The sequence below is a fragment of the Polypterus senegalus genome, chromosome 9 (genome assembly GCF_016835505.1).
Source record: "Polypterus senegalus isolate Bchr_013 chromosome 9, ASM1683550v1, whole genome shotgun sequence".
Taxonomy (NCBI): Eukaryota; Metazoa; Chordata; class Cladistia; order Polypteriformes; family Polypteridae; genus Polypterus; species Polypterus senegalus.
Genome location: NC_053162.1, coordinates 31100098 through 31126656, shown reverse-complemented (window position 1 = coordinate 31126656; position 26559 = coordinate 31100098). Strand labels below are relative to the sequence as shown.

At 40.9% G+C, this 26559-nt stretch overlaps 1 protein-coding gene across 1 annotated transcript; it reads left to right on the top strand.

Moving 5' to 3' along the window:
- The first annotated feature begins 9163 nt into the window (after nucleotides 1–9163).
- On the top strand, nucleotides 9164–17581 carry LOC120535475 (putative UDP-GlcNAc:betaGal beta-1,3-N-acetylglucosaminyltransferase LOC100288842). The gene is made up of 2 exons (XM_039763356.1): nucleotides 9164–9185; nucleotides 16490–17581. Exons 1-2 carry the CDS (start codon nucleotides 9180–9182, stop codon nucleotides 17579–17581), a joined length of 1098 nt encoding a protein of 365 aa, XP_039619290.1. The 5' UTR covers nucleotides 9164–9179.
- The last annotated feature ends 8978 nt before the right edge of the window (nucleotides 17582–26559 follow it).

Here is a 26559-nt window from a genome sequence, read left to right as displayed (position 1 = left end):
CATGTGGCCATCTTGTCGATGATAAGTATGGGGACGTGTGGCAAACATTGTGTCGGTTTAGAGGTGCCCTGCGCTTCACCACGAACATTTTTCCCAACCAAACATACCCTATGACCTCCTCCTGTTCACAAAGGAGCCCCATCCCCAGTTTGGTGGCGACCGGACGCCCGGTGAATATTTGTATGGCGGACAAACAAACATACACACACACACATACATACATCGGCTCTGCTTTATATATTAGATATGATTGTCCCTATTTGATTATACATTGACTGTATTGAAGGACTTCTGTCCTTGTTTACTGTTAGCTAGAACTCTTAGAAAGCATTTTAATTAAAGCCTTTAGATCTGTGACCCAGTGCCTGCTGCTACTTTAGCACAAGTATTGATAAGAGAACTGGTGTAATTGAGTGTAGCAGAATCCCGACTCCTAGGGCCCTGTTTATCAGTAACTAGTAAGGACATGAGAAATGAAAATAATATGGAATGCTGATCTGCAGCTATCTGACATCAGTCTGTTTCTCTAAAATTATGTGGGGACTCATCCTGCAGTACACATTCTGCTCTTTATGTGCTAGCCCAAGCTGCCTATAGATAGATAGATAGATAGATAGATAGATAGATAGATAGATAGATAGATAGATAGATAGATAGATAGATAGATAGATACTTTATTATTCCCAAGGGGAAATTCACTTATTGGGAACTGCAAATTTTATTTATCTTCACAGTGAAGCAGGATCTAGTCACCATTAAAATCCTTACGGGCCAGATCATCTTGTGCCCCAGCTGAAAATTAGGGTTATGAACTCCTTGCGAGAAACTGCACATCTGCTGTAGGGCATTCCTCAGGTCTGCCAGGTGCCTCTGACTGTCCAAAATGGCTCTGACTACAGTAATTCAATGTCTGACACAGCATGCAAACCCTGGGTGTCTAATACAGTTGCTAATTGTGTTGCTGTTTCTTGTTTGCCCTCACCTGAGATGCATCCCTTGTCTAAAATCCTCTTTGTGCCCAGCAACCATGTACTGGCTCACGCCATTTACCCATCATAAGTGCTGACCCTTTTAAATGGCTCATCAGCTGTGCTAGTTTCTCAGTCTTAGGCCACCTGCAGGCTGCAGCGCATTTCTGAAAATGGTCGAGAAATCGCGCCCACTCCATCTCCCCGGGAAAATAAAGAACCTGCAGGTAGAGAGGCATGTGATAACATTTCTGTTCAATCATCTGAAATTTGTTTCTTGTGAATTTCTAGTTGTCTCACACACAAAAAAAAGCCATAGACTCACCTCGGGCTTCTTTGCCTTTTCGATTCCTTGCTTCATCCCAACATGCTGTTTACGACCTGAATTCAAGCCAAGAACAAACCTCAGACTCTTCCCAAGACTGCCTGACTCATCCATCCACCTGATGTTTCTCTCCTTCTTTTTACTTCTTGTAATCTCACTTCCTGATGCCACTGTAATGATGTTTGAAAACAGACACAGTAGACTCTGCTTAGAATAAGTAAAAAAAACTCTTTTTTGAGAAAGGCTTAAGTGAACCTATGAATGTCAATTTTTTCAGACAATTTCTTAACATGGCAAAACAATCAGTCAGTAAGGGAATGGAAAAAAATATGCCTGTCCAGAATACACTTCACCTTTTTATCAGCATTATCCTCAAAAACCTATTGGAGTGATGTTACAACATTTTGTATTTACTGTATATAGAGCCTTGTGATTACTAGGAGCTACTCAGCACAGGAAACCATGACATGCTCTTTAATTTCAGCCTTGCTGCATGAATTCTATTATTATCATCTTGACTTTACCGAACAAAATATAAGATCTCAACTGTTTTTTTGTTATTGGACCAGCTTCTCTTTGCCAGGTCACACCACTCCCTGTTCCATGATAATATGAGGTCCCCCCAAGAGTGCTTGTCTTTATATACATTTTGGCAGTGAAAGAACTAAAAGGGGTTGCTGCCCTTGGACCCTCTACTGCAGTTGCCCAGTGAAGCCTGGCTTGTTTCTGAGAATTCAGAAAAGTTGCCAACATAAAAATTCAAGTGAGCTGTGTCACACTTAAAAGCTAAGCTAATACGTAGGAGCAGTAAATGTAACTTCTATTCATAAAGCTAAGCAAACATTGCAACTACACAGTGTGCACAATTATTAGGCAAGTTGTATTTTTGGGGATAATTTTTAATATGGAACATATACAGTTTAATCAGTCAATCCAAAATGTTAATAAACCTGAAACCTGAATGTTTCACAAAGGAAATGTGAGTGTGAACATTCCTAGGGGAATACATATGTGTGCACCATTATTAGGCAACTATTAGTGTGCAGAATTACTATGCAACTAAAGGAAAAAATGAAAATGTTCCCATCTCACTTGCTTATTTTCATCTGTTAAAGTGAGAATAATAAACAAACAACTCAAAATTTACAAATAAACATTTCTGACATTTGAAAAGGAAAATCAGTGACCAATATTGCCAGCCTTCTTTTCAATCATTTTTTTTTAAATTTTTTAATTTCTCAATCATGGAGAATTCACTGCAGCCACTGAACAGGATCATCTCCAGGCAGAGGAGCAGCTGCAGCAACAGACTGCTGTCACCATCCTGCTCCACTGACAGACTGAGGAGATCGTTCCTCTCCCACACTATGCGACTCTTCAGTTCCACCCGGGGTTGGGGAAACATTAACATTATACAAAGTTATTGCCTGCTTTACCTGCATTGTTATCACTCTTTAATTTAATATTGTTCTTTATCAGTATGCTGCTGCTGGAGTATGTGAATTTCCCCTTGGGATTAATAAAGTATCTATCTATCTATCTATCTATCTATCTATCTATCTATCTATCTATCTATCTATCTATCTATCTATCTATCTATCTATCTATCTATCTATCTATTATATAGTGCCTTATAGATTTATCTATCTATTATATAGTGCCTTATAGAGTTATCTATCTATCTATCTATCTATCTATCTATCTATCTATCTATCTATCTATCTATCTATCTATCTATCTATCTATCTATCATATAGTGCCTTATAGATTTATCTATCTATCTATCTATCTATCTATCTATCTATCTATCTATCTATCTATCTATCTATCTATCTATCTATCTATCTATCAATCATATACTGCCTTAACAAGCCTTCCATTCATGGAGACTGTCGGTTTCTTGGTCTGTTGATGATCAACTTTTTTTGCAGCAATAACCACAGCCTCCCAGACACTGTTCAGAGAGGTGTACTGTTTTCCTTCCCCATAAATCTCCTGTCACCCATAGGGTTTAGGACAGGTGAGGAAAGGGGGGCCATGTCTTTATTCTTTCATCTTTAAGGCCTTTACTGGCAAGCTATGCAGTGGAGTACTTCGATGTATGCGATGGAGCAGTGTCCTGCATAACAATCAAGGTCTTCTTGAAAGATGCAGACTTTTTCCTGTACCACTGGTTGACGAAAGTGTCTTCTAAAAACTGGCAGTAGGTTTTTGAGTTGATTTTGAATCCATCTTCAACCCGAAAAGGTACAACTATCCTTAATAATACAAGCCCATACTAGTACCCCTGCTCCACTTTGCTAGCGGCTGAGTCAAAGTGGAGCTCTGTGCCCATTACTGATCCGGCCACGGACCCATCCATCCGTCAAGAGTCACTCTCATCTCATCAGTCCCTAAAACCTTTGTAAAATCTGTCTTCAGATATTTCTTGGCCCAGTCTTGATGTTTCAACTTACTGTATGTGTCTTGTTCAGTGGTGGTTGGGTTTCAGCCCTCCTTACCTTGGCCATGTCTCTGAGCACTGAACACCTTGTACTTCTGGGCACTCCAGGTAGGTTGCAGTTCTGGAATATGACAGCACTGGAGGATAATGGGTTCCTGGGAGCTTTCACGATTGATTCTTATCAAATCTTTGGCAGTTAATTTGCGTCTTTTTTTCTCAAGATGTTTCCTGCGACCCTGTTGACTATTTGCAACAAAATGTTTGATAGTTCTGTGATCATGCCCCAGTATCATAGCAATTTCAAGAGTGCTGCATCTTTTTGGGCCCATTTTGCCTGAGGAAAACAAGCTGCCTAATAATTCTGCACACCTTGATATAGGGTGTTGATCTCCTTAGGCCACATCCTCCCTCATTATACCAATTACACATCACTTGGTGTGCTTAAATCCAATAAGCAGTCAAGTTTATACAGCTTGGAGTTTATGCATAAAAATGATGATGTGGTTAAAATATTCACTTGCCTAATAATTGTGCACACAGTGTATTTGCAAAGTAAAAAACAGCAATTAGTAAAAGGATAGGGCATTAGGAAATAACTTCCTCCACAACAGAGACAAAAAGAAGAACAGAAAAAATGTTTAAGAACAAAAATGGCTATTCTGGTGAATTTCACATAAAGAGCTTCTAAATGAGAATCCTCTAACTTGTATGTCAGTCAGTCATTGTCCAACCCGCTGTATCCTAACTACAGGGTCACAGGGGTCTGCTGGAGCCAATCCCAGCCAACACCGGGCACAAGGCAGGAAACAAACCCCGGGCAGGGCACCAGCCCACCAAAGGGCACACACACACACACACCAAGCATCAATTTAGGATCGCCAATGCACCTAACCTGCATGTCTTTGGACTGTGGGAGGAAACCCACACAGACACGGGGAGAACATGCAAACTCCACGGAGGGAGGACCCGGGAAGTGAACCAGGGTCTCCTTAACTGCGTGGCAGCAGCACTACCACTGCGCCACCATGCCACCCCTAACTTGTATGTCACATGACCAATAGATGTAATACTTAAAACTGAAGATTCATTTTGAATGTAATTTATTTGTTGCTTTTTTTTAACTGTTTTTTAAAAGGTAATTAAGAAAGGCCCCCTATGCATCTTATCAGCTATAACCAAATGTAACAAAGATGGCCCAGCTTAGCTGCTTATATATGTGCCACTGTATAGATGATTTCAGGTACTATTAAACACTTTTAAATGCCCTAATGAAGCTTGAGCCACAAAGCTGGAGCAGCCCTGACAAAGGAGCCTGTCCATCACAAGGCCAATTTAGAATCCCTATTAACCTAATACACGTCTCTGAGAATGTGGGAGAATATACACGGACACCAGGAAACCATGCAGTGTCCCCACAGACACCAACCAGATATGACAGTGGTTCTCAATCTGTGGGGCGGGACCCCTAGGGGGGCACAAAGTAACAAAAAGGGGGGCGCAAAGATGTGAAAAGAAGGAAACAAGAATCGAAAATATGAAAAACACATCTGTTGAAACCAAAACAAATGAACTTAAACTACATTCTGATACTAGAAAAATAAATATAGAGTTAGATAAATGTCGATAAAAGTTAAGTAGGTATAATAAAATATGCATCTATGATATATCATTATTTAAAAAAGAACAAATCGGTATTAGTGGGCTCCTTTCAAAAAAACGTTAGGCGGGGTCGCGATTAAAACTGTTAGGAAAACTCGGTCGCAAATATGTAAAGGGTGAGAAAAGCTGAGATATGAGATTCAGTCCTGTACACTTGAACTGGGAGGTAGAAGACCAACCACTGGGCCACTGCAGGACACAACAGTCAAGTTTTTATTTAGATTTTAAGATTTTACTTTATTTTTTTTATTTGAATGGTCAAGTTTCAATGGGATTTTTCAGGGGAGGATGTGCCCCACTCATCTCGTATTTCACACCATAATTTTCATTTCGAAATTGTAAATTACCCGAGCATGCCAGAGAATGAGTGTTCATATGAATGTGCATTGTGGTGGATTGGCACTTCGTGCAGACCCCCGTGACCCAGAGCTTGATTAAGGAGTTCTGTTTTAGTCCAAAATGGCACTGATTTAAAATGACACATACCTGTACAGTAACAGCTGTGAAGTTTATTTATTTCTCCAATTGTACAATGTAAGGCCTAACAGTTCAGCACCTTAATTAGGCACAGCTAGCTTTCCAGTGGTGGGACTGAATTATGAACTTGGTGCTACACTGTATAAAGATAACAAATATAAATGTTATAACTACAGTAGAGTATTATGGTAGAGTGGCTAGGCAGAGGCCACTTTTGGGTAAAAGATTGTCAAATGCATTTAAAGGACTCTGAGAACATTGCGAAAATATTTCTCTGGTCAAATAAGACAAAAGCTGACCTCTTTGGGTAGAACTACAAGCACTATGTCTGGTGACATAATATCATCCCAGCATGGCAGCACTGGGGGTACTTCTCACTAGCAGGGACAAGGAGACTGGTCAGAATTGGGGGAAAGATGAAAAGGATCATCGAAGGAAGCCTAATCCAGACTGCATGCAACCTCAGGCTGCGGTGGCGGCTCGCCTTTCAGCATGACAATGGCTCAAAGCATACAGCCAAGACAATGCTGGAGTGGCACTGGGACAAAACTGAGTGTCCTCAAGTGGCCCAACCTAAACCCCACAAAACATCAGTGGAAAGATCTGAAGATTGCAGTTTACAGAAGATTCACATCCAGTTTAAGAAAAATGGAAAGGATCTGCCAAGAAGATGGGGAAAACTTGGTAAATCCAAGGGTGCAAAGCTTGTACAGACTTATTCAAGAAGATTCAAAACTGTAATGCTGAATTAAGGGTCTAAAAACTTACAAGAATGAGAGATTTCAGGTTTTGACTTTTAAAAAAATCTGTAAACCTTTCTGCAAACATCTCTTCCCTTTGAGTTTAGAATGATAGGAAAAATACATTTAAAATTAAATCTACAACACAATCCATTTTTGTAAGATGGAAGAAAAGCCATCTATTCACATCTTGTTTAACGTTATCTATCATATTGTCATAATTATGTTTAAAGTGATCTTTTTGTTTTCTTGCAGTAATGATAATAAAGTAAAGTAAACCAGCCAGACAACAACAACACACCAACAACATTTATTTATATAGCACATTTTCATACAAACAGTAGCTCAAAGTGCTTTACATATTAAAGAATAGAAAAATGAAAGACACAATTATAAAACAAAATAAATCAACATTAACATCGAATAAGAGTAAGGTTCAATGGCCAGGGGGGACAGAAAAAACAAAAAAAAAAACTCCAGACGGCTGGAGAAAAAAAAATAAAATCTGTAGGGTTCCAGACCACGAGACCTCCCTCTGGGCATTCTACCTAACATAAATGAAACAGTCCTCTTTGGATTTAGGGTTCTCACGGAAGGACTTGATGATGATGATGGTCACGTAGACTTCTGCCTTTTAATCCGTCCATCATTGTTGGAGCATCATGAAGCTTTGAGTAGGTGGTGGTGGCGCAGGCCACCACCACAAAAACGGAAAAAGAAACAGAAGAGAGAGTAGGGGTCAGTACGGATTTTAGAGTCACCATGAATAGTTATTATGATGAATTGAACATACAGAGTATCAGGATTAAGTTAAATTAAGTTAAATTGAACTTATAAAAAGGCCATGTTAAAGTAATATGTTTTCAGCAGTTTTTTAAAGTGCTCCACTGTATCAGCCTGGCGAATTCCTATTGGCAGGCTATTCCAGATTTTAGGTGCATAGCAGCAGAAGGCCGCCTCACCACTTCTTTTAAGTTTTGTTCTTGGAATTCTAAGGAGACACTCATTTGAGGATCTAAGGCTACGATTTGGAATATAAGGTGTCAGACATTCCGATATATAAGATGGGGCGAGATTATTTAAGGCTTTATAAACCATAAGCAGTATTTTAAAGTCAATCCTGAATGACACAGGTAACCAGTGTAGTGACATCAAAACTGGAGAAATGTGTTTGTATTTTCTTTTCCTAGTTAGGATTCTAGCAGCTGCATTCTGCACTCGTTGCAAACGATTTATGTCTTTTTTGGGTAGTCCTGAGAGGAGTGCGTTATAGTAATCTAGTCGACTGAAAACAAAAGCGTGAACTAATTTCTCAGCATCTTTCAGTGATATAAGCGGTCTAACTTTACTTAAGTTTCTTAATTGAAAAAATGCTGTCCTAATGATCTGATTAATATGTGATTTAAAATTCAGATTACAGTCAACAATCACCCCTAAGCTTTTTACCTCCGTCTTGACTTTCAGTCCTAATGTATCCAGTTTATTTCTAATAGCCTCATTGTATCCATTATTGCCAATCACTAAGATTTCAGTTTTCAGACGTGTGCTAATCATTGTGATATATATTACTACTTGAAGAAACACTTCACAATGTGGCTTTCTTGCCATATAATTCTCTAAATTAAGTGGCGTTTGAGTGTTGTGTTTGATGGATTGTCTTCAGAATATAAAAATTGTACTTCCTTTTTTTAATGGATTGTGTTGTTATTGCATTTGATCTTTAAATAATAAGTAAATATTAATAATCTAACAATTATTTCATGTATTGATTGATTTCTGGGTGGTAGGAGGGCAGTGGAGAAGATCTAAGAGATGGCAGAGGACCAAGACATGTAAGTTTTTGGAGCAGGCATATCGTTATTCTGAAATATGTAGCTTTGCAGCTCCTCTGAAACGTAACTCTGTAGGATCTTCCGCCAAACGGCTAAATGGGGCAATGCAAGAGGGAATCTTCCCCTTTATTTATTTTTTTTTTTAAGTTACTGAGCTCTAGTGCTGGTTCTCAGCAGCACAATGTCTCTCTGTATTTTAAGAGTGCCCTTTGGACATTTTGAGTTCAAGTTGTTTAAAAGTGCACTTTAAGAAAAATACATCAAAAAGGAAACGGGGCAAAATAAAAGATTTTTATCTCAAAGCAGAAGGAAAGCAATATGAAGGCAGCCAAAAAAATCCTTTTAGCTTTATAGATGCTGCCCGGTGAACAGGAGGTCACCGTTATCGAGGGACCTCGTTACCTTCTCAGGTACGTCTAACCTTTTAAGAGCATCTGTTTTATTTGAAAGAGAACAGTCATTTTGTTTATTAGATTTCTTAGTCGGGAGAATGAAACAAAATTTAACCCTTGGTGCCTTCTGCCATGACAGAAAGTGAAGCTGAGCTGTCTACCTGTTTTATGAAAGTCATCTGAGCAGGTGGCAAGGTATCTGTTTACAGCAGCCGCATCAGGTGAACAGGAAATTAAAGGCAGCCACACAGGAAACCCGATCCAGGGACTACGCTTGGCTTTTGGGGAGAATTGTATCTGTCACTCGGCTGCAGAAAGGCTGCAGATGTGGGCTCATTTTACCATGCAAGTAAGTATAATGTCCTTATTTACATAAATTGAATGAAAATATGTTATTTAGTGGGTGTGAACTTGTGACATCTCAAGAAACGGCACCTCTTACAATCATACTGTCGCTAAAAGTCGTGTAAAAGATTTTAGGTTTAGTATTATTGGCAGGGATGCTTCCTTACCTCTTATCTCCTTCAGGAATCATGGCTTGGTGCCTTAACGGAATACTTAGTATTAATTGACGACTTCCTTATTTCATTTTCTGCACATTATATTGAAATTAATTATAGCCCTCATTAATTTGTAATTGATATCCTTGTTAAGGACAAATATAAAACATACAAAATATGGCAAAAAGGTACATCACAGCATCAAGACAGCCAATAGATCAAAAATGCCTTGGGAGACCGTCGGATGCCTAATTGCAAGCGGCAATTTAATTTACTGTATAGGATACCAGCAGAGACAAATAAAATTATTGTTTGGTCTGGAAAATTAAATTATTCATACTGCAAGCATTAAAATTACATGCATTTTAAATGCAGAATGCATTTGGGTGTCAAAACAAAATTATTAAGTCAAATTGAACACTTAAACACAAGAATACTGAATCAAATCGTTTGTAAAACAAATGATTTTTTGCCACGATCAGTACAAATGTAATATTATGCTACACCTTTTTAGGGCTTGTTTTTGATAACAAGATGTACAAGTCCTATTTACTGGGACAGAAAAGTAACTGAGACGTCTCTCACATCGGTCAGTAAGCTTCACACGGATCACAGGCGGATTAATGGATGGAAAGGGAAGAACAGGCATATTAGTGAGCAGTCACCACGGGTTTACGTGGGAGAGATTGTATTTCACTAGTATGCTGGAATTTGACGAGAACACATTTGATCAGAGGTGCATACAATATTGTTTATCTGGATATTTATTATATCTTATATGAAAGACTAGGAATCAAAATAAAAGAGTAATTAAAAGCCCATTGTTAGTGTGTAGGGTTGATCTCTGAGTGCTGAGTTTTCATACTTCAGACCAGACGGTGTCCTTTTAATTCCAGATCAAGTGTTTTTTAAAGGTTTAAATAAAACACATTTCCTTAGCGTACAGTGACTTACACTACTGGGAAGTAGTCACACATTTAAGTTGTTTACTGAAATGGCAGCTTCGCACAGGAGAGAAGTGAAAGCTTTTAATACAATGATTTTTAAATGAAATAATTATATATAGTGATTTCCTCAAAACTGTTCTAGGATGATATGTTAAAATGAAGTAAATGCATTTTCAAACAGGTATTAAGTCACCCAGTAAATTCTTTGCTTGTTTTGGAGACTTAAAGAAATAAAATGAAAACAAAGATCTACATATTTTGGTCCAGTGTACTACTGTGTCTTAATGGAATGTTAAAAGGTAATTAGGGTGACTACTAAGAAACGTTATTCACACACAAGACAGAGTTACAGTTCGCTCCTACAAGTACTAACTAATGGAAGTTACGTTCATATCCTGGGCATAATCATAAATTGGTCCCATTGGTGTGTATACGTGTGTGTGGGTCTGTGAGTGGACCCTGCAATCAGCTGGCCCCCTTTCTGGGGTTGTTTCTTGCCTTATGCCCATTGTTGCCAGGACAGAGGACCACTTGTGGCAGTGAATTGATTTTGATAGGTTTGAGACTGTTGTTATGCTCTGCTGTTTCTATAAAATAAAGGTTTCAATAATCTACACTTTGACAGTTTGAAAAAAACGTAACTATTGTGACGAGTGCCTGGGACTGCTACCCAGCCAGGACGCCCAGGAGGACCGGAGGATGGCTTGTGCCTCCTCCAGGCCACGAGGGAGCGACCGCCCTGGTTGCTTTGGGAAGCTCAACCCTGTAGGGGCCCGTGGTCACCGCCAGGGGGCGCCCCAATGCCTAGAGAGCCCTGGACCTCAGCACTTCCGCCACACCCGGAAGTGCTGGGGGGCGAAGACTGGGGACACCCGAGTGCGTCCAGGTGCACAGCTGGCACTTCCGCCACACAGGGGAGTGTCCGCGGAGCAGTGTCGGGTAGCACCTGGAGCCTATCCGGGTTTGCATAAAAGGGGCCGCCTCCCTCTATACGATGGCTGGAGTCGGGTGGAAGAGGACAGAGCTCGGAACAGAGGAGTGTTGGCGGACCAGAGACCGAGAACGGCATTGTGAAAGGCCTGGACTTAAAGGGGTGATTGGTACTGCGGCACTGGGTTGTGCACTTACTTATTGTAAATAGTAATATAAAATAAACGTGTGTTGGGTGAAAACATCATGTCTACCTGTCTGTGTCCGAGCTGCACCCCACACTATTTAAAAAGTGTTAATTTTTTACTTTCCAGTGTGGAGTTATATGTTCACTTGACAAGTACGAGATTTTACACGTACCATGGTGATTTAACTCTAATCAGTGTTTACTGTGAAGGAGCAGTGTTTAGATGGATTCGGACTGGCTTAGGTACAGGAAGTCATGGATTAGGGTGAGTGAACTTTCGCAGAATTACAGATGCTTTGAAAAGTTTTCAGATCCCTTCACTTTTTGCACATTTTGCTGTGTTACAGCATTCATTTTTCCCCCCAATCAAACACCATTCATTATGCTAGCACAGGGGTCCTCAATCCCAGTCCTGGAGGGCCGCAATGGCTGCAGGTTTTTGTTCTGACCTGGTTGCTTAATTAGAAAGCAATTCTTGCCAATAAAGCACTAACAAGCTATGAAATTAAATTAACTCTGCTATGTCAGGTCATTCTCATATCCTAGATTTTCTTTCCCTTTCTATCATGCAAATGATTTGAAGGCTAAAATGGACGAGTAATTCTCAGTCGTTCACTTTTTTCTCTTCATTTTTCTTCCAAGTATTTAATTAAACCCAATAGTGCAGATAAATACACACCGGTGTAAATGTAAATAAGCTAAATGGAGAAATGCTGCTCTCTCTTGTCATTTGCATGTTATTGATAATAAGGAGCAATTAAAATAGCTGTTTAAGACAAAATTAAGCAATAAGGGCTCAAAATCACTAAAGTGAAGCACAAGTGTTACTTTAGCAATAAGTGCTTTTTATTAAGCAACTGGGTTGGAGCAAAAACCTGCAGCCACTGCGGCTCTCCAGGACCACAGTGATTGAGGACCCCTGTGCTAGGATGACAAAGTGAAAACAGGATTTTAGGAATTTTTACTAATTTATTAAAATTTATTAAAAATAAAAAACTGAAATATCCCACTGACAAAAGTATTTTGACCTTTTACTCTATACATATTCGTTGAAGCACTTTTGCTAGTGATTACAGCCCAAAGTTTTCTTGGGTTTGACACAACAAGCTTTGCATACCTGGATTGGGGGATTCTCTGCCATTCATCTGTGCTCTCAACTTCAGTCATGCTGGAGAGATGCCATCAGTAGACAGCTTTTTTCAGGTCACTCCAGAGATGTTTTGACTGGGTTCAGCTCCGGACTTGGGCTGGGATATTTTGGAATATTCACAGAGTTTTCCGTAAGCCACTCCTGTATTGTCATTGTTTTCTGCTTGGCTTGGGGTCATTGTCCTGCTCAAAAGTGAACCTTCACTCCAGACTGAGGTTCAGAAAGCTCAGAAGCAAGCTTTCATTAAGGACATCTCTGTAATTTTCTCTGTTTAACTTTCCCTCGACCCTGACTAGTTTCGCAGTACCCATCTTTATTATTGGAATGATATTGCATTGATGATGAGCAGTGTCTGGTTTCCTCCAGATGCGATCCTTAGAATTGAAGCCAAACAGTTCAATCTTGATTTCATCAAACCAGAAAATCTTGTTTTTTATAGTTTGAGTGTCCTTTTGTTATCATTTTCAAAGCTCCAAGAATATATCTAACCATTCATCACAAAGCCCAGGTCAGTGTAGTGATACAGTGGTAGTTGTCCTTCTGGAAATTTCTTTCATCTCCACACATGTTCTCTGGAGCTCAACCAGAATGACCATTGGGTTCTTCAACTCTTCTCTTACCATTGCCACTCTTCCATGAGTCAAGGTGGTTTGAAACTTCTTCATTTTAAGAATTATAGAGGCCAATGTGGACTTGGGAGCCTTCAATGATGCATAAGTGGTTTGCAGCTTTGTCCAGCTCTGTGCTTCCACACAATCCTGTCTCTAAGCCCTGAAGGCAATTCCTTCAACCTCATGGCTTGATTTTTGCTTTGATACACATTGTCAAAGGTGGGACTTTCTGTAGACAGCTATGTGCCCTTACTAGCCATGTCTGGTCAAGGGAACTGATCACCAGAGGACTCCAGATAAGCTGTAGAAACATCTCAATGATGAGCAATAGAATGGAATGAACCCAAGTAATAGCATAGGATCTGAAAACTTGTGTGAATGTGATATTTCTTGCTTGTTTTATAATAAATATGCACAAATTCCTAAAATCCTGTTTTCAGTGTCTCAGTGTCTCAGTACTGAGTTTTGTTGGATGAGTGTGATAATGAATGTTAAGAGACTGCAATAAAAAATGTGAAAAAGAGAAGGTATCTGAATACCTCTGAAGGCACTGTATGAGGTGCTAAAAGAGGGCCCATTGCTGAGGCTGCTGCCCTTTTTAATATACATAAACAATCGGAACAAGAATATAATCAATAAGCTGGTTAAGTTTGCAAATGATACCAAACTACCTGAAATAGCAGATATTCTAGAATCAGCCAAATCACTACAGGTGGACCTGGACAGAATTCAAACTTGGATAGATTTTTGGCAAAAGAAATTTGATGTAAATAAATATAAAGTATTACACAAATGAAGTATATTGTTAGATTTGAATGCCCACTGGGAGGTTTGAAATTTTAAAGTACTCCTCATGTGAAGGACACAGGCTCATGGTGGACTCACAACTGTCCACATGTAGAGAGAGTACAAAACCGATTATGTGGACTAAAAGGTGTGAAAGATGCCCAGACACAGACAGACACTGAGACAGCCAGAATTGCAAGAACACACACGTTTAATTTCAGCTCCTGCACACAGCACCAAATGCTGCACAAATCTCCAGTGGAGAAAAGCCAAGCAAAATGACACCTTTTATTGGCTAACTAAAAAGATTACAATATGCAAGCTTTCCAGGCAACTCAGGCCCCATCTTCAGGAAAGATGTAATACAGAAAGTTCCCTGTGTTTATATCCACACACTAGGACAAGAAACAAGATTGCATATTGTAATCTTTTTAGTTAGCCAATAAAAGGTGTCATTTTGCTTGGCTCTCCTCCACATTCATAATGGCTAACACGGTACAACAACCTAGTACTACACACAAATCTCCAGTAAAGCTCAAAGACCTTTCTCGTCTTCTCTCTCTATTGCCGCCTCTACTCCACTCCTTGCACGCTCCATCCTCTTCCACCCAACTCTGGCTCCTCGAATGGAGTGAGACGGCCCCTTTTATGTTGCACTCGGATGTGCTCCAGGTGTGCCCCGATGAACCTTCTGCAGCACTTCCTGGTGTGGCGGAACTGCTGCATGGGCACCCAGAAGCACTCCACGTGCATTTGGTTCCTCTTGGTTCCACTCCATCCAGGACTCTGGGATCGTCCAGGTGCCCCCTGATAGTGGCCATGGACCCCAACAGGGTTGAGCTTCCAAGCTCTCCATCCGTGACCCTGATGTAATTCAGGGGGACTGCCTTCTTGCGCTCTGGGAAAGATATTGCCCCTCTCCTGGTCCTTCCCTTCTCTAGGCATCCCGGTGGGGCAAAGTCCCTGGTCGTCTGCGACAAAGGATATTACGTTAGGTAGCACAATGTGTGAAGTACAAGAAGAAAAGGAGGTCATGCTTAAGTTATTGTGGGAAGTACTGTGGCCACCCTTTGGTCACCATACGACAAAAAAGATAATAATAGCTCAAGAGAATGACCAGAAAGGATGTGACTAGGCTAATTCCAGGACTGCGATGTATGACCTATGAGGAGAGACTGACTGAGCGGACCCTTTAAGTTTAAGGAAATGGAGATGAAAAGGTGACATGACTGAAGTGTTTAAAATTTTGAAGAAAATTTAACACAGTGGATCCTGGTTTCTATTTAAAAATGAGTTTAAATACCAGAACATAGGAAAACTGGTTAAGGATAAATTTCACACCACTGCTGTAATGTTTTTCTTCACACACAGAACCATAGAGAGTATATATATATGTGGTTTATATATAATAAACAAGAGGATAGACTGGTAGATAAAAAAAAACTATCAGGAGGTTAACAAAATAAACTTAATGATTTTTGCAAACATTAAGTAAGCTTTCTCAAGCTGAATGGTTTGTTTGCTTTGAAAACTCTCCTGATGTTCTCATGTTCTTATGAAAGACTCCAGGGCTCCAGGGTTTCTTAATCAGCAAGTAGAAATGCTACATCACACATCCCATATGGTGTGCTGGACTCTCGCCATATTGTCCTTAATGCAAGAAATTAGTGACAGAAGAAAAACAAACCAATTAATGAGATGAGATGGTTTTATATTAATTTGTGCTCAATCCATTTTGTTAAGCTCCTTATCCATTTCAGGGTCACACAACTGAGGCCCACCCAGCAGGACTGGGCACAGGGCAGGAACTAACCCTGGATGGGCCACCAGTGCATCAGAAGATATATTTATGCACACACCGGTACCCATTCATTTTGGAATCAGCCTGACCTTTAGGATGTGGGAGGAAAATGGAAAAAAACACAGAGTGAGCATGAAATCTCCACAAAGACAGTGACCAGCCTCAGATGTGTGAGTTACCATTGGGAACCACTGTGTCACCACACTGCTTTCAGCTATGCAAGGCCAACGTAAGGTCACCAGATAACACAGAACACATTTGTTTAAGACATATAAGGAAAACTTAGAGACCTAGAGAGAGAATTCCACAGACAATGTGCAGACTCCATAGAGGTAATCCTATAAATCTGATGCAGCCTTGCTAACCACTAGAACTGTGATGCCTCACACTGAAATCATAAATAAACCAACTGGATTATTTTACTTCAGCTCTGCTAGCTCACACCTTCACTGTCCTGGGTTTGGATTGGCTCTATTCTCCCACAACCCTAAAATGATTAAGGGGGTTTGATAATGGGTGACGGCTTTTAGGTTACACTTTCTTTGACTTACATTGGAGACAAAAATGCTCCTTATTTAACTCCAGTGTCATTTCTCTTTCTCTTTACAGTGCCAGCCTATACTATGAAACGCTAATGTTGGCAAAATGAAATGCTTTATCAGAAAGAAACTCTGCTTGTCAGTTGCCTAATTTAGCAATATCTTTTCTAACATTTGTTCAAATTCCTATTTTTGTTCTTAGGTTTCATTTTGCCGACTCCGTACACACCAGTGGTGTTTCCTGCTTTTCAACGCAATACTCTTCCATGCTTTACTTTTTGGGGCAGACTTTGTAGAGGAATACCTTCTGCAGTCCTCACCAGCAACGTACACGGACGCCAAGGTGCTGGAGCTTAGGGAGCGTGCCAGGAAGTTAGACATGGAACCCATGAAAGAGAACATATCCATGCACTTTGCCATCAAGGGTCCAGATATATGTGTCACCAGTGATGTATTTCTGCTCTCAATGGTCTTCAGTAATCCAGCCAATGGCACCAGAAGGGCCCAGATTAGACAGACATGGGCCAATCTGACTGATGTCAAGGGACTGTTAGTGCTCACCTTATTTGTTCTTGGAACTAGCGATTCAAATGACATCCAAGCCAACGTGATTGCGGAATCACACCAACATAAGGACATCATTCAAGGCAAATTTAATGATTGTGATGGAAATCTTATTTTAAAGATGAAGCTGATGCTGGAATGGGTAGTCACATTTTGCCCTTTTGCACGTTTTATCATCAAAAGTGATGAGGATATGTTTGTCAACTACAAAAGTTTGGTTGAATATCTGTTGGGTTTGAAGCGGCACCCAGATGACCTCTATATTGGCCGAGTCATCCATCAGGAAATGCCAGACAGGAATGCTCAAAGCAAAGACTTCATACCTCTCAGTCAGTACTCAGAGAAATATTACCCTGACTACTGCTCTGGGGCTGCTTTTGTCATTTCCCAAGATGTTGCTCGAAAAATATTTGTGGCCTCCACTGAGACAAATCTGGCTGTACCATACGCTATGTTTGTTGGCATCTGTGCCAAGAAAGCAGGTGTGGTTCCGACTCACAGCTCTAGATTTTCTGGAGAGAAACACATCCGATATAATAGATGCTGCTACAGCTTCATGTTCACCTCTGCTCAAATGCAGCTTGAGGAACTGCCCACAATCTGGAATGAAGTCAGGGAGGGCAAAGCATGCAGCTTGTTGGAGACCTACTCTGGGCTGGTGTCCTGCAAGGCCTTGACCTACTTAGACCGCTTCTCCTTCTTCGGCACAGGGAAAATGAATGAGAAATAAACGTGAAGCGAAGCTAATGAGCCATCAGAGAAATATATTTTTGAGTCACTGAATCCTTGAATTAGCTCAGCAGAAAGGCTGAATACATTAAGTAATGAAGCACATGAACTGAGCCAGATAACTGTGAAGAAGGAGGAAGAGGGTGAATGAATGAATGAATGAAGCCTGCTATATTGCCGATTTCATTTGTATCTATAATTACATGACTAGTCTGTTGGTGTGTTAGCCCAACATGGTAGAAATTAAACGAATAGCTTTCTATGGAACATTTTAAAAATAGGTAAAATGCTCTTGCTACTGTTGAAAATAATTGGTTTTCTGTTGAAATGAATACAAGAAGCACAAGATGTTCTCCCTGTGTGTCCTCCTCTGCTATTCAGGTGTGCTCCTCTTTACATTTTGCATTTCATTCCTCTATGATGAACTGGCCTGCCACCCAATACTAAGACCTACTTTGTGTCCAATAGGCTTTTAAAACGAACAGATAAATGGATTGTATTCCTCCCCCCGAGTTAAGATAATAAGTCAAGTTGCCCAACTCTGGAGAGATCCTATATTCACTTTACCCACCAGAGTTTTAAGGAGTTAAAGGGAGCTGTCATTGATAGAAATATAAGGGTAAACTGCAACAACATAGACTGTCCACTTGTAAATGACTCTACACATTTATTTTCTTCATATTCAAGGGTTTTGACATGTAAGGAATCAATTTCTGCCATTTTTTTTTGTTACCTTGAAATATAAAAGTTGATTTTCATTGATGTTTTAGTTACTCATGCAATGCTGTTTTGAAGGTTGACGTAAAGAACGGTACTGTATAAATCTGATGGCAATCTCATTACATACTATGTATAAAATAACGTCAAGAAATCTTTAGTGTTAAGTTTATTTTTCAAGTAGGCCCTCGTGGTAGGACTTTCTTTTTGGTTTTCAACTTCATTTTTGCTTTTGGCCATCGTCAACTGTTCTCTTGGGTTCACCGACAAAAGCGCGATAGACATATGAGCCCCGACAAAACCGTGACGGACAAATGAGCGCCAACAAACCCGCTAACTGGTTTTCGACAAATGCGCGGCGACAAAATCGCGAGAGAGGCCAAGAGAGTGGGACGCGTACGTGCGCATTATGTACAAATTTTGTGCTAGGTTATAACTGTTATAACTGCTGATGGCATGCCACGAACAAATAACTCAGTCGAGGGTTGGCATAACGCGTTGTATACAAAGCGGAATTACCAGCAGTCAGGCAGCCAGCAAGTCTAAATACGCTCAACTATCAAGACGTCTTGCTGCAATTCTTCCTACATATGCAGATCGTGATCTTAAGGACTATCTGCGTGCATTGCTGATGGCATGCCGCGTCTCATAATATTGACTTCTAAAATAAACATTGTTATATATGCTTTAAACTAGTAATTCATATTTAATGAAACTTTCGCGATTTTGTCGGCGCGATTTTTACGCCACGTTTTAATCGCCACTATTTTGTCGTCGCTTATATGTCTATCGCTCAAATGTCGGGTCACAGTCCTCTTGTTCTATGTAGCCCCAGTTTCTTTTGATCTCACAGTTCTGACCCTTGCTTTGCCTGCCTGACCATAAATAGACTAGCTTACTTTTTTCCTTCTTTATATATATATATGATTAATGGTTAATCAATCTAATGGTCCTGTGGCCCATTGCAACCTAGTGGTTGTATTACTGTGGAAACAAAATCATCTTTTAATTTTTATCAAAATTAATTTCCACATGCTGTCTCCCTGAAGACTTCTCAGTCCACTTACTTGAGATGATACCTTTCATCAGTCACTTTCACAACAGTCAAAGCTCTCAGACTATTTGGACATAATTACTCTACATTTTTTCTGTATGTGCACTTTGTGTACTTACTTTTTATACACTCACTTTTTAAATATAATTATCACAATGTCCAGAATGGAGCAATGACCGACAAAAGCCCTTAAATCATTTCTCTTAACTATATCTTATTACAGCGGTTCTCAAGCTGTGGGGGCCCCCCAAAGGGTGCACGAAGTAACAAAAAGGGGGGCGCGAAGATGTGAAAAAAAGAAAACAAGAATCAAAAATATGAAAAATACATCTACTGAAACCAAAACAAATTAACTTAAACTACATTCTGATACTAGAACAATAAATATAGAGTTAGATAAATGTCGATAAAAGTTAAGTAGCTATAATAAAATACGCATCTACATTACAAAAAAATGTTAGGGGGGGCGCTGTTATGAAAACTCGGGTCGCAAATACTTAAAAGTTGAGAAATGCTGTCTTATTAAATGTCTGCAGTTAAATAATACATTTATCTTGAAAAATGTAATAATACCATAACTTTCATAATAACAAACCATTAAATAATCATGGATACTTTCCAACAGGGCACACAGTAGCAAAGGGAGATTTGGGCAACCAAGAGAACTAGAAGAAATAGCCTTTTTCACCTCCTCTGCTTCAGATCTTGGCTTGTGGTTTTCTTAAGCTTCTGGAGCCTGTAAGCTGTTATCCGCCCTTCTCTTTCTCTCTTATTAAACGCAAGTCTCCACCATTGGGTTTCCCAATCAGCCCTTTAAATATCATTGGTTTTGGCATAATTTGTCTTGTTTAAATCTATTTTAATAGGTCACAGTTCATCAGTCAATAGTCTAATTAATTAGTCCATGTTTTGATCTGAATGTTCTTCCTTATGTTAGTCCTTCATCTGGTCTTTATGCTAACCAATAGTGATAAAGGGTTAAAGTACATCGGATAAATAAAGTGTGCTTTCTTATTATTGTGTTGTCTTTCTACTTGTTTTTATCAGTTATTTATGAACATAACAAAGCTGACAGATGAGAGGAGACCATTCAGTCCAGTCTTGTTTAGATAAAGCTAAGATGTCCAAATATCTCATCCAGGTATTTCTTAAAGTGTCTCAGGTTTCTGTTTCTGCTACTTGACTCTATAGTTTGTTTCTGACTCCTACACCTCCTTGCGTAAAGTAGCATCACCTTGGATTTTCACAGTGGATTTTTCTGCCTTTTCTACAATGGTCTATGCTGGTTGAGGAATAGTGGCGTGTCTGATTGCAAGTCAGCAGCATCAACATCCGAATGTCCCCTGTATCATTTTTATTGTGATCTTATTTTTGTTTTGCATTTAAAAATATATATATAAAAATATCAACACTATGTACAGTAAGTGATATAAAAATTCAAGCAATGTCTGTTACTATAAAATTATCTCTTGTACAAGAAAAATATTATCTTACATTGTTGTAAAAAATGTCTGCATATTCACATCCATCCATTATCCAACCCGCTATATCCAAACTACAGGGTCACAGGGGTCTGCTGGAGCCAATCCCAACCAACAAAGGGCGTCATGCAGGAAACAAACCCTTGGCAGGGCGCCCACACACACCAAGCACACTTTAGAATCACCAATGCACCTAACCTGCATGCCTTTGGACTGTGGGAGGAAACCCATGCAGACACGAGGAGAACATGCAAACTCCACGCGGGGAGGCGAACCCAGTTTTCCTAACTACGAGGCAGCAGCGCTACCCACTGCACCACCGTGCCGCCCTCATATTCACATTCTATCTTTATTTTTCTCCACTATTTAGGTGCGTTCACATATAATGTGCAAAGTACCTGTTGTGATCTGTCTGTCTGTCTGTCTGTCAACTTGGCTCCCTGTGGACCAATTTTGTTGACTTGCTTAATTTTTCAAATAAATTTTTTTGGAAAGTTTAAGATATTAGATTAGATTAGGTAAACTTTAGCAACCCCATGGAGAAATATAACAAGCAATAGGACAGATAATACATTAAGGTGGAGTGGTGGTTCTGAGGCTAGGGATCTGCACTAGCAATCAGAAGGTTGCAGGTTCGAATCCCGTAAATGCCAATAGGGCCTCTGCTTTTTTGGGCCCTTGAGCAAGGCCCTTAACCTGCAATTGCTGAGTGCTTTGAGTAGTGGGAAAAGTGCTTTATAAATGCAAAGAATTATTATTAATGAATAAATAAAAATGAACTTAACAAGTACATCGGATGGAAGCACTGAATTGCCAGACAGCACTAGGCAGAAAAACCCCCAGAGGTGCTTCTTAGCACACCGTACTGTAATGTAAAGGACCCTGTAGCATGTAAGCCAAAATCCATCCATCCATCCACTTTCTAACCCGCTGAATCCAAACACAGGATCATGAGGGTCTGCTGGAGCCAAACCCAGGGCAGGAACCAATCCCGGGCAGGGTGTCAACCCACCTCAGGACACACAAGGGCCAATTTAGAATTGCCAATCCACCTAACCTGCATGTCTTTGGACTGTGGGAGGAAACCCACGCAGACATGGGGAGAATAGGCTAACTCCACACAGGGAGGACCTGGGACGCGAACCTGGGTCTCCTAACTGCGAGGCAGCAGCCCTACCACTGCGCCACCGTGCCGCCCTGTAAGCCAAAATGAACAGAGTAAATAAGCATTTACTAAGTATTAACTTTACACCAAACCAACCTCCATTATCTGCAGATTATGACGATTAACTATGTCACTGACACTATAATTTACTAGGGTGACCAGATGTCCCTATGACAGGAACAGTCCCAATTTCACGCTATGCATTCTGATAAATAACAGAAAAATATCAGAATGTCCCGATTTTAAAAGGCCACCCATTTAATAAAGTTTTTTAGTGCTACAAATGTCATCACAATGCATTTACAACAGCGTGTACAAAACTACAAGGGAGAACTCCGCTTGATTTGGAACTTGTGGGGATGCAAACAATAAAACAGTATATGACTATTTTTTCTACTTTAAGCACTGTATTCAGTCATATGTGATTACTTGTGAAAGTGGTTTGTTTTGTTTTTCTCCCTCTAATGATGATGAGAGGCATTAATCAAATTAGGTTTTATGTGTGGGCATACATGCTGCATAAGTTTCAAGTTTGGAACTCTGAAAATCTGGTCACCATATAATATAACATCAGAATGCCACATTCACCTGGCATCCATAACGGTCTCTAATTTTCTGAAAATCTTTCACCAAACTACAATAGAATTAAACTATCCTTGTTCAAAAATGAATTGCAGATTTATTTTAAGATTTTTTTTTTATTTGTTCCAAACCTTTCTTTAATCAATACATGAAACTAACTAAGATAATGTAAACTGGGTGATGACATCTTAAATAGTCTCATCAATACTGATGTCACACATAGTGTGACACAAATCACACAGAGGCAACTGGGATGGCTATAAACACCATGGCTACATCTGTATAAAAATAAATCAAATGATAGAAGATGTGAAAATAAATGAAAATACAGTACATAAAATACATTGTAAATCCAAAAAACACAATGAAATGTACCATAACATTATGGTACTTGGAATGCTCTCTTTGTTCGTTATTCCTCATTTTCGCAAAATCTTAAGCTAGGCAGACAGGTTTTTAATGAGACGGAACGCACAGAATAAGATGTGCATGGTCAGCAAGACAAAATTATTTGTTGTTCAGCATTGCACAAAAAGATCATTTTCCTGCAGATCATCTAATGTGATCTACCTAATTCTGTGTATGAAATGCCCCAGCACTGCACTCTGTGTGGAAGAAACTGGACAAACACTGTAGGAGATCTCTTCAGCAACAATGGACACTGTGAGGAGAACTTTAAAGTCACAGTGTTTATGGGCAACTTCTAGACACAGTAAGTGAGAAAGGAATGGAAAGTTAAGCTGATGCTACAATTTAACACATAACAACATGGTTTAAATAGAGACCAAGAGTTTTATGACCAGATATGAGGATTAGACATTTTGACTACAGATCCACATTTAATGGAAAACTCATCAAAAACTTAAAAAGATTTTGGCGACAGTTATCTTATCAAAAGATCTTGACTATACATTGTTCTCCACTCCTGCTAAATGAATCTTAGCCTGGATTGGTCTATTAATGTTTTATATTGAAGATGATCCACATAACGGTTTTCCAATGCTGTCTCTGTTCTAGTGTCTATATAAACACAGAGAACTCCAGTTTCTGTATTACAACCTGCATGAGCAGCCTTGAAAGCTTGAATAATGCAATTTGTTCAGTTAGCCAATAAAAGGTGCCATTTTGGCTGACTTCTCATTGCATCCATTATGCCTTTACACGGTATAACATCCTACTGCTACTTGTACAACCAGAAAACAACATACAAAGTTAAAAGCTTTGTCAAGCTGTTTGAATCCATATATTAGATGATTCGAGATCACATGTGACAACCTAAATACCATCACTTTGATGATGTCAGGGTTGCACACGTCCAGTGAATCATGGGACATTTCACCATAGTTCTAACAGTGTAGTACCCTAGACCAAATAAAATGGCATTACAAAACAATGGGATAACATTTCATACTTTTAAAAGGAGACTTTTAGAAATAAAAGCACATCCGAAATGTAGTAACAGAGGTTAAAAAGAAAAAAAGGATACAAACATCGTCTTACAAGATACATAATAAATCTAAAAACACTGAAAATAAATTTCTCACCACAACAGTTTTTAAGTAAAAATCTAAACCAAAAAATCTGAAAATGTTCAAATCTTTTAAGGAATTTGCATTTTAACAGTTGCTCTCATGTAGTCCTTTTGGTATTGTAGTCTCACCAGGGGCTAATTAAATCCTTTGGACATGCCAGATTTTTTATACTGTCTTATGGGGTCTTTTAGTCCAGACCATCCAGTGAGGTAATTTCTTTATTTTGATGGATTTTCTAGATAATTCAAATATATTTCATAACAATGTTTCAAATACATAAATGATGATTGTGTTCGCAAAGCACAGCAAAATATCCATCAATCCATCCATCCATCCTCTTCCGCTTATCCGAGGTCGGGTCGCGGGGGCAGCAGCTTAAGCAGAGAGGCCCAGACTTCCCTCTCCCGGCCACTTCTTCCAGCTCTTCGGGAGAATCCCAAAGGCGTTCCCAGGCCAGCCGGAGACATAGTCCCTCCAGCGTGTCCTGGGTCTTCCCGGGCCTCCTCCCGGTTGGGCGTGCCGAACACCTCACCAGGGAGGCGTCCAGGAGGCATCCTGATCAGATGCCCGAGCCACCACATCTGACTCCTCTCGATGCGGAGGAGCAGCGGCTCTACTCTGAGCCCCTCCCGGATGACTGACCTTCTGACCCTATCTTTAAGGGAAAGCCCAGACACCCTGCGGAGGCAACTCATTTCAGCCGCTTGTATTGCGATCTCGTTCTTTCAGTCACTACCCATAGCTCATGACCATAGGTGAGGGTAGGAACGTAGATCGACTGGTGAATTGAGAGCTTTGCCTTACGGCTCAGCTCCTTTTTCACCACGACAGACCGATGCAGAGCCTGTCGATCTCACGCTCCATTCTTCCCTCACTCGTGAACAAGACCCCGAGATACTTGAACTCCTCCACTTGGGGCAGGATCTCTCCCCCAACCCTGAGAGGGCACTCCACCCTTTTCGGCTGAGGACCATGCTCGGATTTGGAGGTGCTGATTCTCATCCCAGCCGCTTCACACTCAGCTGCGAACCGATCCAGAGAGAGCTGAAGATCACGGCCTGATGAAGCAAACAGGACAACATCATCTGCAAAAGCAGTGACCCAATCCTGAGTCCACCAAACCGGACCCCTTCAACACCCTGGCTGCGCTTAGAAATTCTGTCCATAAAAGTTATGAACAGAATCGGTGACAAAGGGCAGCCCTGGCGGAGTCCAACTCTCACTGGAAACGGGCTCGACTTACTGCCGGCAATGCGGACCAAGCTCTGACACGGTTGTACAGAGACCGAACAGCTCTTATCAGGGGTCCGGTACCCCATACTCCCGAGCACCCCCACAGGATTCCCGAGGGACGGTCGAATGCCTTTTCCAAGTCCACAAAACACATGTAGACCGGTCGGGCAAACTCCCATGCACCCTCCAGGACTCTGCTAAGGGTGAAGAGCTGGTCCACTGTTCCGACCAGGACGAAAACCACACTGTTCCTCCTGAATCCGAGGTTTGACTATCCGACGGACCCTCCTCTCCAGAACCCCCGAATAGACTTTTCCAGGGAGGCTGAGGAGTGTGATCCCTCTATAGTTGGAACACACCCTCCGGTCCCCTTTTAAAGAGGGGACCACCACCCCGGTCTGCCAATCCAGAGGCACTGTCCCGATGTCCATGCGATGTTGCAGAGGCGTGTCAACCAAGACAGTCCTACAACATCCAGAGCCTTAAGGAACTCGGGCGTATCTCATCCACCCCGGGCCCTGCCACCAAGGAGTTTTTGACCACCTCGGTGACTTCAGTCCCAGAGATGGGAGAGCCCACCTCAGAGTCCCCAGGCTCTGCTTCCTCGTGGAAGGCATGTTAGTGGGATTGAGGAGGTCTTGAAGTACTCCTCCCACCGACCCACAACGTCGAAGTGAGGTCAGCAGCGCACCATCCCCACCATATACGGTGTTGACACTGCACTGCTTCCCCTCCTGAGGCGCCGGACGGTGGACCAGAATCTCCTCGAAGCCGTCCAAAGTCGTTCTCCATGGCCTCTCCAAACTCCTCCCATGCCCGAAGTTTTGCCTCAGCAACAACGAAGCCGTTCGCTTGGCCTGCGGTACCTATCAGCTGCCTCCAGAGACCCACAGGACAAAAAGTCCTATAGGACTCCTTCTTCAGCTTGACGGCATCCCTCACGCCGGTGTCCACCAACGGGTTCGGGATTGCCGCCACGACAGGCACCGACCACCTTGCGGCCACAGCTCCGGTCAGCCGCCTCAACAATAGAGGCACGGAACATGGCCCATTCGACTCAATGTCCCCACCTCCCTCGGGGCGTGGTTGAAGTTCTGCGGAGGTGGGAGTTGAAGCTACTTCTGACAGGGGACTCTGCCAGCCGTTCCCAGCAGACCCTCACAACACGTTTGGGCCTACCAGGTCTGACCGCATCTTCCCCACCATCGAAGCCAA